Genomic DNA, 13595 nt, shown 5'->3' on the forward strand with positions numbered 1-13595 from the left:
CATGGTGTTTTCCCCATACTATGCTAGTCCATCAAATGTTAACTTGCCCATATTCTTCAAAATATGGTCATTCATGTACAACAGAAGAAAGAAAGTGTTGGAATTGTGATTTTTGTGTGAGTTAATAACCCTTTAACGTCCGGTCTGCGTTCACCTGTCATTAGCATGGACAAGGACAGTCCAGATGTGCATCAGGAGCTGAACAAGCTGAAGACGAAGATCCAGGAGGCCCGGGAGCAGATCTCCGGCATGCCGGGCATCGACATGAGTCCAGCGCTTCAGGAGAACAAACTACAGACCCTCAGAGAGCAGGTCCAGACCAAGAACCAGCTTCTGCAGAAATACAAGAGCCTGTGCATGTTTGACATCCCCAAACCCTCGTGAGAGAAACATGAACACTTGTTTACACCGATAGAGGCCACATTGATCTTTGTTTGTTTTTTTACTTCGAGTATTTGTACTGTTTGTATATATATAGCATTTGCAACATCATGTTTAGTGTCTGTGAATTGTTACTGTGTTCTTTACCTTTGTCAGTTTGTGCATTAAATTCAGTCCCTTCTTTAGTAGAGGTTTTCAGTTGCACTTCATGAAGCCATATTTACTTTGACTCTATTGAGGTCTGTCTTAAACCATTTAAATGAGTGAAGCGACAAACAATTTTACTAAAAGACAGTTTTAATGTTTTTTTCAGGTTGTTTTGCATTTTTAAAGAATATATCTGGAATATTTATTGCAGCAAGTCGATGAAACTTGTTTTAGCACTTTATTTTATAATCATGTTCCTTATGTACTTATAGTTATTACAATAACTAGGTAAAAACCTTGAATCTACCCCTAAAACTGACCGTAACCCATGTAGTTACCTCATATGTGACCCTGGAGCAAAAACCCAGTCTGGAGCCGCACGGGTATATCTGTGGCAATAGCAACTATACATTGTATGGGTCAAAATTATCCATTTTTCTTTTATACCAAAAATCATGAGGATATTAAGATCATGTTCCATGAAGATATTTAGTAAATGTCCTACCGTAAATATATAAATCATGTATTTCTGTGAGTGAATGCAGCACAATCGTGAACATAAATGCACAACTTTAAAGGAGATTTTCTCAATGTTTACATTTTTTTGCTCCTCAGATTCCAGATTTTCAATAGTTGTGTCTCGACCAAATATTGTCCTATCCTAACAAACCACACATCAATGGAAAGCTATTTATTCAGCTTTCAGATGATATATACATCTCAATTTAAAAAAATATACCCATGTGACTGGTTTTGTGGTCCAGGGTCACATATTTCCAATCACGTCCTGGTTCTAAAAAACTACAGCATGGTATTTGTAACCACACATCAATGGAAAGATTATTTATTCAGCTTTCAGGTGATGTATAAATATCAATTTAAAAAAAAATATTGAAAAATTGGTCTATTTAAAAATTAAATATGACCAATACTAGGTAAGTACACACAAGTGCTTGTATAGCTGAGTGCTGATGTTGAGGCCTCGTTTCAAGCCATAACAGATTAGTAAGTTTTCTTGGTAAGAAGTGTGTGCACAACATACACACGTCAATATTTTGATTATCCTAAATGGTATTCTCTTATTTTTCTGGAATATTTATACTCAAGGTGAGTTTAAGCAGCAAATTTAGAGATATATATATTTTTAAATATACTCAGATACAATATTGGAGCCTCAGTCCAGGCCATAATGGATTAATTAATTACTAGCTGTGTTTGTTTGCATACAAATAACGATTATTTGAGATTATCCTGAATTTTTAAAGAATGTAACTGGAATATTTAGACTTGATGGGCTTTGATGAAACCATATTTCAAGCCATAATAAATCATTTTCAAGTAGTTTTTGCTGGCATGGAGTGAGCACACAACAGTTCGTGCATCCTAGGTTTTATCCCGCTTCAGATTACCACATTTTAATTATATCTGGAATATATTTCATGCAAGTTTAAATGAAACCATATTTTTAAGGTATTTTCAGATTGTTCTGCAGTTTTAAACCCTTACTTGTTCGTGTCGGTCAAAAATGACATTTAAATGAAATTGTACTACATTTTAGTTAAAAAATATTTAATAGTTTGTATTTCCACTCGGTGAAATTAGTCTCCCATTCATTTCCAATGTGCAAATTTTGTGACTACGAACAATACGCGTGAGTATTTTTTACCAGAACATTTAACCTTTTCGAAACATGTCCATTAAGTGTTCATACAGCAATTATTCTTTACATTTGTTTTAATTATTAAGTCTAAATTGACCGAACAGCACCAGAGGGTTAAAGGAAATATCTGAACTATATTAGATTTAGCCACTGCAGTCCTAAGAACAAATAAATGCTTCGGAAACATGCATATTCTTGACAAAGGGTTTTATTTCAAGTTTTCCAATGTGTTCAATTCAACAATGACATAGAAGAATAAATATACATTCATTGACAATAAAAAAAAATTGTTCAAAATGCAATAAAACATTCAAGTTGATTTCTTTGTGACAGTTTAAACAAAACAAAAAGTAAACAGCTGATATTGCAACTCCCTTCAGCACCCAAAAGAGGCAAATGTCCTAACAAAGCACATTTTTAAGCATGGAGTTGATACTTGTAAGCCACATCACAGCGCTCAGACTGAACAGAACAAAGTCGCTATTCTGTACAGGAGATCTCGCGAGATTACATGCGCATCCACGTCGCGAGGTGAGAGCTCAAGCCGATGACTTTTACCGGTTCGACCGCGACTCTTTCGGAGTCACCGGGATTTGGCACAACAACCGTGTGCTTCTAATAATAACCGTAGCAGTGCTTTAAACGGCTCGGTTTTAGCTAATACTGCATCTTTCTTTGTCTTTGGTCTGTCCGCCTCCTATCGTCTTCTCTTTAATGTACATTAAGTCACTGTGGACGCTCGGGCGGCGCGCAAAAGGCGCCACGATCCCGTACGCGTCTCCGTCCTTAACCTTCTTGTTTCTGAACGACTTTTTGTGGAGAATGTCACAGTACTGCACGGAAACCTTGCGATGGAGGTCCGGGCTCATCTCGTTGGGTAGTTTTGCGAGAGCAAAGAGTCTTTGAAACATCTGGTCGACGTTCGTGTTCCTCTTGGCGGAGATCTCGAAGTACGCGCATTGCTCGTCCCCGGCGATCAGTTGCTCGATCTCCTCGCGCTGAACCTCGCGGTAAAACTCGCGGTCGCCCTTGTTCCCGCAGATCACCAGCGGCACGTCCACGTTCTCCTTGGTCTTGTTTTTAAGGCAGGATTTGGTCTCGTAGATCTGCTGTTTGAGCCGCTGCACCTCGCGGAAAGACTCGCGGTTGTCCAGACTGAACACCAGGATGAAAACGTCGCCTGTGGCCAAAAGAAGAGGGAGACTGATTAGACATTTGGACTACGAATACAGCAATTAGCCAACAGTATCGCTCTAAAAAAAATAAAGTTTTTTTTATCGGCATTAATGGTTCAATGAAGAACATTTAAAATCCACAGAATCTTTCCATCTCCCCCCAAAAAATATTCATAGTTAAAAAAACTGATTTACACTAAAAAAGCGGGGTTGTTTAGGTTTGAATTTATAATTAAATTTGAAACCAACGGTTAAGTTTGTCCACATTTGATCCAACCGTTGGTTAAAAATTTTAAACTCAACGGTCGGGTTTGTCCATATTTGACCGTTGAAACAACCCAGCATTTTTAGACCGTGTATATTTGTTTTTGTCCCTTACACTTTTAAGATCTGTTCACTGAAAGGTTCTTCGATTAACCAAAAATGCCTCTTCTATGGCTAGTTTTATTTGATAAGATATTTACCTGTCAGAATAGACAGTCTCCTCATAGCGGGGAACGGATGATTCCCTGAGGTATCCAAAATGTCCAGTTGATACACCTCTCCCTTGATGCTGTAGAGTTTCCTGTGAAAGTCCTCTATGGTCGGCGTGTACTGTTCCTCAAAGCGCCCGTTCAGAAACCGGGACACGATCGCAGTTTTCCCAACTTTGGTGGATCCGAGAATGACCATCCTGTAGCAGTTTTTCGCGGGGATGTCAAACTCATTCTCTGAAGGACTCATTTTCTTGATCATGTTTAGTCTTGTGTGTGGTTTTGAGCCGGAGTAAGTTAGTAAAGAATAGCTGGTTGTCTCGTAAGTTTGCAGTGGCTGTTGCTTCTGAAGATTCTAACGACGGAGAGCCGCTATTTAAACGCGCTCGCGCTCTAGCCCCGCCCCCCGTGCGCGTCACCGCGGGCCAGTGCAACAGGTGCGTCAGTTTGTGTGGATCAGTGCTTTCTGGTGCAACTAATACCAGGAACATTCGCTGAGAGGAAAAGTACTTTCACGCTGTGTATCCAGTTCCCTATTTTTTTTTTTAAAACAATATGTCATTTAACTGTAAAGCATTGTAAATGTTTCTGCGTAGAGCTCAGAATGCATATGCCTATTTGTACTGTAGAATATTGTTAATATGATGCTTTTATTTCATAGGATATGTGTACTGTAAAATAGGCATATTGTTAAAATTATGCTTTTATTTCATAAACATAGGCTATTTGTACTATAAAATAGGCCTATTGTTAAAATTATGCTTTTATTTCATAAGCATAGTCTATTTGTACTATAAAAAGGGCATTTTGTTAAAAATATGCTTTTATTTCATAGTCATATTTGTACTATAAAATAGGCCTATTGATAAAATTATGCTTTTACTTCAGTCATATTTGTACTATAAAAAAGGGACATTGCTAAAATTATGTTCATAGGCATATTTATAAAATAGGCCTATTGTTAAAATTTGTACAGTAGCCTACTGTAAAATATTGTTAAAATTATGCCTTTATTATTTTTAGATAAAAAAATAGCCTATATGATTATAGTCTTATACCTTCACAGAATTCCCTGCACCACATTCGCTTATACTTCTGTTTATTGCTCAGTTATGTATACATTGGAGTGTTTCACGCTAATGTTTATGTTATTTAGTTCGTGCCTCTGTTAGTATTTAGTGTTATTATCGACCACATTACCGGATAAGTCACGTGACTTTTCATTGCACCAGTTATCACTACATTTCACAGTAACAACTGAGATTGAATCGCTCAAATATTTGTTTACTAACATATAATTCATTGAAATATAAAATAGGATTGTAACATAATTTGTTTTTTTGGAATGTCCTGCTGTTTTTTTCTCCTTAAATGTCTTTTAAACATAGCGTCAACCTTTAAAGTGCAGTAATGGCATTAATCATGCACGTAGTTCTGGTTTGTTAATCTTTACACTTGATCACACATTTGGGAACAAACGCGTTAACGGCTCATGGAAATGGAAATAAGGATTGAAATGAATTTGATACGAGATTAAAAAGCAGGATAAATGAAAACAAAGTGAATCTGATATACATATGCTCCAGTCAGTGTTTCTGCAGATCATGTTTTCTTCTTCAGTCTAACACAGAAGCGCGCGCCCGCGCATCGCCACACCGCGGCGCAAGTGAATCTGAGCTGCTCGAGCACGACGCTTTTATACCAGCGCGCTGTGGAATGCTGGACTCTGATTGGCTGACAGACGCTTTAGGGCGTGTCTATTTCTTTCTCCAGCAGGTCTTGACCGCATTTCAAATCATGTCAGTTGTTTCAAAGAGTCTAAAAATCTATCACAACAAAAGAGGCAGAAAAACACATTGGCTAAACAAATACATGAGGTAAAATTAACAAATGTAATCCACAATTCATTTTAATAGCTATATATGGAGAGGTCTTTCTGTCTCACAAAAAATCAATAAAATAGCCTACCTTATTAATTTTAGTATTAATATTTTTCAGTACACCCTCTCTCTCTCTGTCACGCGCACACACAACCTCGCACGACACAACTGCAACCCAAGCGGATCACCGTGGGCTCAGGCTGTTTCATGCAAAATAAGCAGAGACATCTTGACCTCCATGGGGCCCTAAGCACAACTCTGTTAAGGGGCCCTCTGACCCGTGACCATGCAAACCATTTGCCATTGCCACACTTGACACTTCACTACAATCATCCCTCCTTTAACTAATGAAAATGTAATTCCTGATATTAGAAATAGACATTGTTACTAGAAAAAGTGCATTCTTAATATCAACAATTCACATTTTAAATACCTAGTACAAATTTAATTATTGATATCAGTAATGCATCCTGTGTATTAATAAAAGCTAGTTTGCCATAGCATGTCAATGTGTTTTTTTAAATGATAAAAGCCATACTTGATACTTGCGATTATTTACTGAGGGATGTGCATCCATATTGACCAGTATAGGTATGTCCAGCCAATGAACATTTTAAATGCAATAGCCTATAAATCAATAGTCAATACTTTGCTTTCCGTCTCGCTTTATTGCAGAGTTGTAACTAAACCTTGACTTGGAGACTTGATAATTGTTTTAAAAGTATGTGCGCCTATATAATGAGGAGTGCCACCATCACGCGCATATTGTAGGTAGGCTAGGCTATACTGGTCCCCACAGATGTTTTGCTGGAAAGTGCGCGCTTCATTTCGTGCACGCGCATATAAACGCATGTTTACGCGCGACGCGGTTATCTTCTTTTCCGAGCGGCAGTTTATAAACAAACACCGTTGCACTTTGTCGTTTATCAAACGTAATAAATAGTTGTATTTCACGCTCACTTTGTGTGTGTGTGTGTGTGAGGCACAAAGTCAGAACACAGCCCTGGGGCCTCATTTATAACCGTTGCGTACGCACAAAACAGGCCCTGAAAGAGGCGTACGCCACTTCCGACGCATAAGTTGTGATTTATAAAAACAAACTTGACGGGAAAATGTGCGCACCTGCACGCAAACTCTGACCCATGCGTACGAACGCTTTGGAGACGGAGCAGTTTGGCGACACCGATGGTGAGCTGGAGTTAAATGTCTTTTTGGTCACTTTTAGACAGAAAATCGAAATAAAATGATACATATACAGAAAGATAATACAAATATAATTTCACTCACCAAGCCTATCACTTGAAGCAAATATCCACACCTTAAATGTCCGCGCCAGCGAGCGCGTTGGGCCGTTCAGTGAAACTGACGCATATCTGACAGCAGATGAAGTAAAACTGTACATCTTCATTATGAGTCCTAATCATAAATAGGCTACAGTTTATTTAAAACAATGATTTAAACTATGTTTTATTTCTGATATAAACATTTAGATTAAATATGCCATTCCCATTAACGGAGTTAAACACTTAAACTACATGACATTTAGGCCTACTGAAAGTAAAAAAAAAAAAGTAAAAAAAATATATATATATATATATATATAAAAAAAAAATATATATATATACAATAAATAGCCTATAAATATTTGTTGTGGATGCAATGCTTTTGAACACTTTTTCTTTGGCATGCTGTGTTTCAATGTTTTAACTACAGAGATTGCTTATGATAATAGCAGATTGTGCAAATATAATGCACAAGGTCGATCTGTTTCCATTAAAAATATAAATCAATTAAAAAGACTATTTGGTCAGTGGAAAAGATTGAGAAAAACTTTCTCTGAAATGTATTTTACACTATTTGATTTATTTATTCAAAAACAAGGCAAGGATAGGCTACTAAATTATTTTTATTAATGTAATGTGACGGCACGTATTTCATGTTTTTCTAATGTCTTGTACCGTTAAACATGTTATCACGTGGATGAATAATCATATGCAAATGATATGCAGATGAGGATATAGTAAAACTAGGCGTTGTAAGCTCCATATATGGTTATTTCGGGGAGGAGACGCACGTGCGCACAATCTTCCGCGGAGTGGGATTTCTAAAGTGAATCCTGCGCAGGTTCTGGCGTACGCACGCTTTTATAAGTCTGAATATTTTTTTGCGTACGCCATTTTTGGCTTTTTGGCGCACGTACACTTTTAGTAAGGATCCTACGCACAGTTTTATAAATGAGGCCCCTGGAAAGACAAATGTGTCTTAGATGCACATCAACTTAACTTTACTGTTCGTTGCTGTTATCAAACTGGGAGAGGAGAGAACACAAGTCGACCTGATTGCTGTTCCCGAAATTCACTCTCACGTTTTTCGCCCTTCTCTTTTCGTGACTATGATAGTTCATTCAGTAATTTGCGTAGTGTGCGTATAGGGCCGATCGGCGCTGAAAATAAGAAAGTAGTTCACATAAGAAAGTTAGATGTGCGTGAATATGTCACTCAGAAACGCTGAATTAGCGGCTGCTTTATGACACCTGAATGTTTACCTTTCACTGAAACAGTGCAAAAGCCTATTCCTTAAAGGGGTGGCTGATTATGATTTGACTTTTCTAACTGTAGTTAGTGTGTAATGTTGCTGTTTGATCATAAACAACATCTGCAAAGTTACAACGCTCAAAGTTCAGAGCAAAGGGAGATATTTGCTTTTAAAGAAATAGTTTTTTTAGGACTACAACAAACGGCTGGTAGGAACTACACGACATTCCTCCCGGGTTAGTGACATCACCAACCCTAGAATTTACATAAACCCCGCCCCCTGAACACGATTTATAGATTATCAAGACAGAATATGCTAATCAATGACTGGAAGATAACTACACATAATCTACATTAATTCATCAACTAACCATTCAGAAATGTCCTGTTCTTATGTTCTTCTTGAGTCTCTCCATCATTGTCTGACTCCGGTTTGAACATAAAAGGTGAAAAGTTTTTGAAATGTTCAGTGTGTGTGTGTGTGTGAGGTAAAAGCACACGAGCTCTTGAAGCCCCGCCCCCTGTGCCGGGAGCAGCAGCTCATTTGCATTTAAAGGGACAGACACAAAACGGTGTGTTTTTGCTCACCCTCAAAAAGTGACGATTTTAACATGCTATATAAAAATATCTGTGGGGTATTTTGAGCTAAACCTTCATACACACACTCTGGGGACATCAGAGACTTATTTTACATCATGAACGAAGACTAAATAATGTAGAAAATGTATTGCTAAATGTTGCTTATGTTATTAATGCCCTATTAGGTTTTTCTTTTGGAATATTACCTTTCATGTAGTGTGTAATAAAGCTGTTTATGAATGTAAAAGGTCTGCAAAGTTTCAAAGATCAAAGTGTAGATGGAGTGATTGTCTCCCAAAAGAAAGAAGTGATTCTTACAACCTAAAGAAACTATTTAACAAATCTGCATAATGCCAGTCTACGGTCTCATTGGCTAAACGAGAACAGCGTCCACTTTGCCCCGCCCTTAAACACTGTAGTTGTTCAAGTCAGAACAACTACACAACAACAAGTCAAGTCCCTCTATCCAGTTTTTAATGTTGTTTATATGTGTTTTTAATCTGCTTTAACACACACCATGTGTAAGTTCATAAGTGGACAGCATTGCTGAGTATTTTCTGCTTAAAACTGCAGTGAACCAAAGACAGTCTCAAAAACACGGTGTGAAATCGTTGGTGTTTCTGACGTCACACACTACCTTGTAACCAATCAGATCAACGTGTGATCGTCAACCAGTGGATCTCTGAGTGAGTGAGTGAGTGGAGGCGGGGCTCATTTGCATATTCATAGAACCGTGTAACCAATCAGATCAACGTGTGATCGTCAACCAGTGGATCTCTGAGTGAGTGGAGGCGGGGCTCATTTGCATATTCATAGAACCGTGTAACCAATCAGATCAACGTGTGATCGTCAACCAGTGGATCTCTGAGTGAGTGGAGGCGGGGCTCATTTGCATATTCATAGAACAGCGCATACTAAATGAGGCAAGGGTGTCGAGTTGCATTCAAGATATTTTAAAGGGTAACTGTCGCCAAAATTGAACATAGGCTCTTTTTGTTAATCTACCCGAGGCAAACATTCGTTTAAAAGCATAATTAGGATGGAATGGATCGTGAAATGACGAATCAATGCATTTAGAAAGAGAAACTGAAAAAGCAGGTGATTATAATGAGCTTTTCTTTTCTGGGCCGGCAAGTTTCAATTACAACAGAAGCCTATGGAGGAGTGAGACCGCTCTCAGATTTAATCACTAATATCTTCATTTGTGTCCCGAAGATGAAGGAAAGTCTGACGGGGAACAACATGAGGGAGAGTGATTACTGACAGAGTTTACAGTTCTGGGGGAACTAACCCTGTAAAGGAGAGAGAAAGTGAACAAAACCTATAAAGCAACACTTTCTGGATGTCCATGATGAGCACTGAGTGATAATGACCTTTACTGAGGATTATATTTCGACAACTCGACATTTAAATGATGATCCAAAACCCTGTGGAGAGCTGCACTTCTCATCCCATCAGAGATGCAGCTTTCATATTCAAGACTGAAGTGTTCAAGATCTTTGTGTGTAGATTAAAAAAAATATATATATACCTATAATATGATAAATTGAGCATCAGATCTTCATATTATACTGATTTCTGAAGGATCATGTGACACTGAAGACTGGAGTAATGATGCTGAACATTCAGCTTTGATCACAGGGATAAATTACACTTTATAATATATTCACATAGAAAATCACTATTTTAGATTGTAATAATAATTTCAGATTTTTTACTGTATTTTTATCAAATCAATGCAGCCTTGAGACTTAAGAAATAGCATAAAAACCTACAAATGTGTAACATAAAATAAATAATTAGTAAGTCTAATACAGTAAGTCAACATAAAATCTCCTCTAAATGAATGCATGTTGTTTCTGAGTATTATTATATTGATTAAAAAACAATCATTGGTGTTTTAGACTGAAATGTGGTCAAGTGTTTCAGAGTTAATGGTCTAAAATTCATTGCAATTGAGTTTAAATTGGCTTTTCCCATGCAACTGGTCTTGATTAGTGTCTGATTAGGGCTAAATGACTAGTTAAATGAGTAAGAGTGTTTATTCCCACAGTCCTGCAGGACCAAAACTCATGACCTGAGCCCTGGCACTGAGAGGATTGCTTGTTTGCATGTATTTATGTATGTGTGTCAGCTCTCAGTGTAGTTTAATAATCCATAAGAGTTTAATAGAGGACGGACGAGGGCAAAGTGTGTGTAAGGAGACAGAGAGAGAGAGAGAGAGAGAGAGAGAGAGAGAGAGAGAGAGATGAACGCAAGGCACAAGAACGAGTGTCAGAGAAAAGAAAGCAAGTCATTTATAACGTCCTAAAGAAAAGCAGTTTATTGGAAAAATATTTTTTTTTTAATATAATTCATGTACACTATAAATTAAAAATGTTAACCCAACGGTTGGGTTCGTCCATATTTGACCCAAATTTGGGTTAAAACAACCCAGCATTTTTTAGAGTGACAGATGGCCGATATAAACCATTACGGTTTTTGTAAAGTTATTTGCGATTAAATACAATTTATTCAAATTGTAAAATAATAAGAAAAAGCTGATTTGAGGGTAAAAAAATAAAAGTGCTTAATTGTTTTGAATATGAACTTGTAATGCTGGGTTGTTTCAACCCAATTTTGGGTCAAATATGGACAAACTCAGCCGTTGGGTTAAATATTTAAATTAAAAATGTTAACCCAACGGTTGGGTTAGTCCATATTTGACCCAAATTTGGGTTAAAACAACCCAGCATTTTTTAGAGTGGTGCACTTCAATTCTTAAAAGTATATTTGAAAAACTGCACTTGCAGATAATATAATATTAAAGAATTAAAAGGCCTCTAATGTGAGCACTTTCATGACTGCTCGAAGTTTAACTTTACATTTTAAATCATTGTTTAATAATGCTTTAAAGACACACTGATTTTGATGTGTTGATATAAAGCACATGTATACTTACTTGTTTAGTTTTAAATGCACTAAATTGCAACTTCACCATTTCACATGTGTAATTGCAAAAATATTTAAATAAAAGTTTCAACAGAAATGACATTAAAGTATGTTTTAGTTTAGTGCATTCAGGACACTTTAATCTTATTTCACAGACAATAGAAGTAATTATAAAATTACTGTATTTAAGTGAGTCAAAACGCACTGTAATGTTCTACTAATTGCATTTAATACACATTTAAACTATAACACCTTTTCATTTAAGTGTAAAATACACAATTGAGCGTCTGAAAACATTATATTTAGTTTGTAAAGTACTCTTTTTATATGAAAGTTTCAATTAAAGTTGTTTTTCACATATAATAGAACAAGTATAATATAATATAATAGACATATAATAGAATCAAGAGTCAGATGTGGAGGAAGGTTATTATATAATAATTCTCATTAAAATGATTCAAACTACACATTCAAACGGGCTAATTTCTCCATGAATCTGCACTGGTTTTGCTATAGTTTTGTTTTTGTGTGAAGACAATGGGAAAAAACATGGTTTTGTTTTTTCTTTAACAGTGTCTGGCCATTTTAACTCTTCACAATGACTAAAGTTTCACAACTCGGGTAAAATATGATTGTTTCTGTCATGATGCCGAGAGATTACGCAGCGCAGGAAACTCTAGTCTCTCTCCCGAGGCCTGCAGATATAATATTATTGTGTGCATGAAAAAAAAGGCGAAGAGAAAAGTTATTACGGCATAAATTAAAGAAGAAAATTTAATGCATTTCTATTCCTCAAGCCAATCCAGTTCATGAAAAGAAACAAAAACAAACGGTGAGCCAACACAGAGAAAACCCGATCACAACAACACTAAATATTATTGCATGCTAATGATACTGATTCCCCCCTCCATGACACACGTGATACTCGAAAAATGAGAATATGGTGCAAAAGTTCATTTATTTCAGTAATTCAACTTAAAAAGTGAAACTAATATATTATATAGACTCATTACATGCAAAGTGAGATATTTCAAGCCTTTATTTGTTATAATTTGGATGATTATGGCTTACAGCTTCAAATTCAAAATTAGAATATTGTCAAATTCACACAAAAAAAGGCAAATTTTTGCACAAATATTTCACATAATATGGATTTAAGTAAACTCTACTTAACTAAGTTAAGTGAAAGTAACAAAGAAGATAAGTAATTTTAACTTGGCTAAAAGGTTGAGTATCTATTTAGTTGAAGTTTCATTTGCAATATATTTCACTCACACAATATAACATTAAACTAAACCACACTTTTAAAGTATATGCTTTACTCAGAAACATCTAAGTAATAATAATAAAATAAAACATCTAAGTAATTAATACAATAGATATTGTGTGAGATATTATATCTACAAGTGAGACGTCATGTGTCGCGTGAATGCAGTGACCTCTATACTTGAGATAATACACACCGACGGTAACATTTGATGGATCGTTTTTGTGTTTGAATGTGTCATTTTGAGCAGAAAATTAACTCCAAATGTCACAAAATGGCGAGTTACTAAATCTAACCTTAGTTTTTTTTTATTCTTACCTAAACTGACTTGTTCATGTAAATTACATTACATTATTTCTGTAGTATTTACTTCGACACAAAATAATTTTTATCAGTGCATAATCATCAAAATTATAACAAATAAAGGCTTGAAATATCTCACTTTGCATGTAATGAGTCTATATAATATATTAGTTTCACCTTTTAAGTTGAATTACTGAAATAAATGAACTTTTGCACCATATTCTCATTTTTCGAGTGTACAGCAAGAAATTCAGAGAATGAATTT

The 13595-nt window shown here is 36.2% G+C and overlaps 2 protein-coding genes across 2 annotated transcripts in view; one reads left to right on the forward strand and one right to left on the reverse strand.

Moving 5' to 3' along the window:
- The window catches only part of med9 (mediator complex subunit 9), a 1648-nt gene extending 398 nt beyond the window's left edge, over positions 1 to 1250 (forward strand). The window contains exon 2 of the mRNA XM_079595806.1: positions 165 to 1250. Coding sequence (XP_079451932.1) covers positions 165 to 384 — 220 coding nt within the window. The 3' untranslated portion in view covers positions 385 to 1250. The remainder of the gene's footprint in view (positions 1 to 164) is intronic.
- Positions 1251 to 2372: 1122 nt separating this feature from the next.
- On the reverse strand, positions 2373 to 4289 carry rasd1 (RAS, dexamethasone-induced 1). Its single transcript, XM_079594563.1, has 2 exons — positions 3828 to 4289; positions 2373 to 3368 (listed from the first exon to the last, which is right to left on the reverse strand). Exons 1-2 carry the CDS (start codon positions 4096 to 4098, stop codon positions 2842 to 2844), a joined length of 798 nt encoding a protein of 265 aa, XP_079450689.1. The 5' UTR covers positions 4099 to 4289; the 3' UTR covers positions 2373 to 2841.
- Between the last annotated feature and the right edge of the window lie 9306 nt (positions 4290 to 13595).

The sequence above is a fragment of the Phoxinus phoxinus genome (assembly GCF_949152265.1).
Source record: "Phoxinus phoxinus genome assembly, chromosome: 21".
NCBI classification, from domain to species: Eukaryota; Metazoa; Chordata; class Actinopteri; order Cypriniformes; family Leuciscidae; genus Phoxinus; species Phoxinus phoxinus.

Coding starts and splice junctions, on each gene's coding strand:
- rasd1 (XM_079594563.1), bottom strand. CDS start 4,098: ATGATCAAGAAAATGAGTCCTTCAGAGAATGAGTTTGACATCCCCGCG. Junction 3,369..3,827: donor GAGACTGTCTATTCTGACAG/GTAAATATCTTA, acceptor TTTTGGCCACAG/GCGACGTTTTCATCCTGGTG.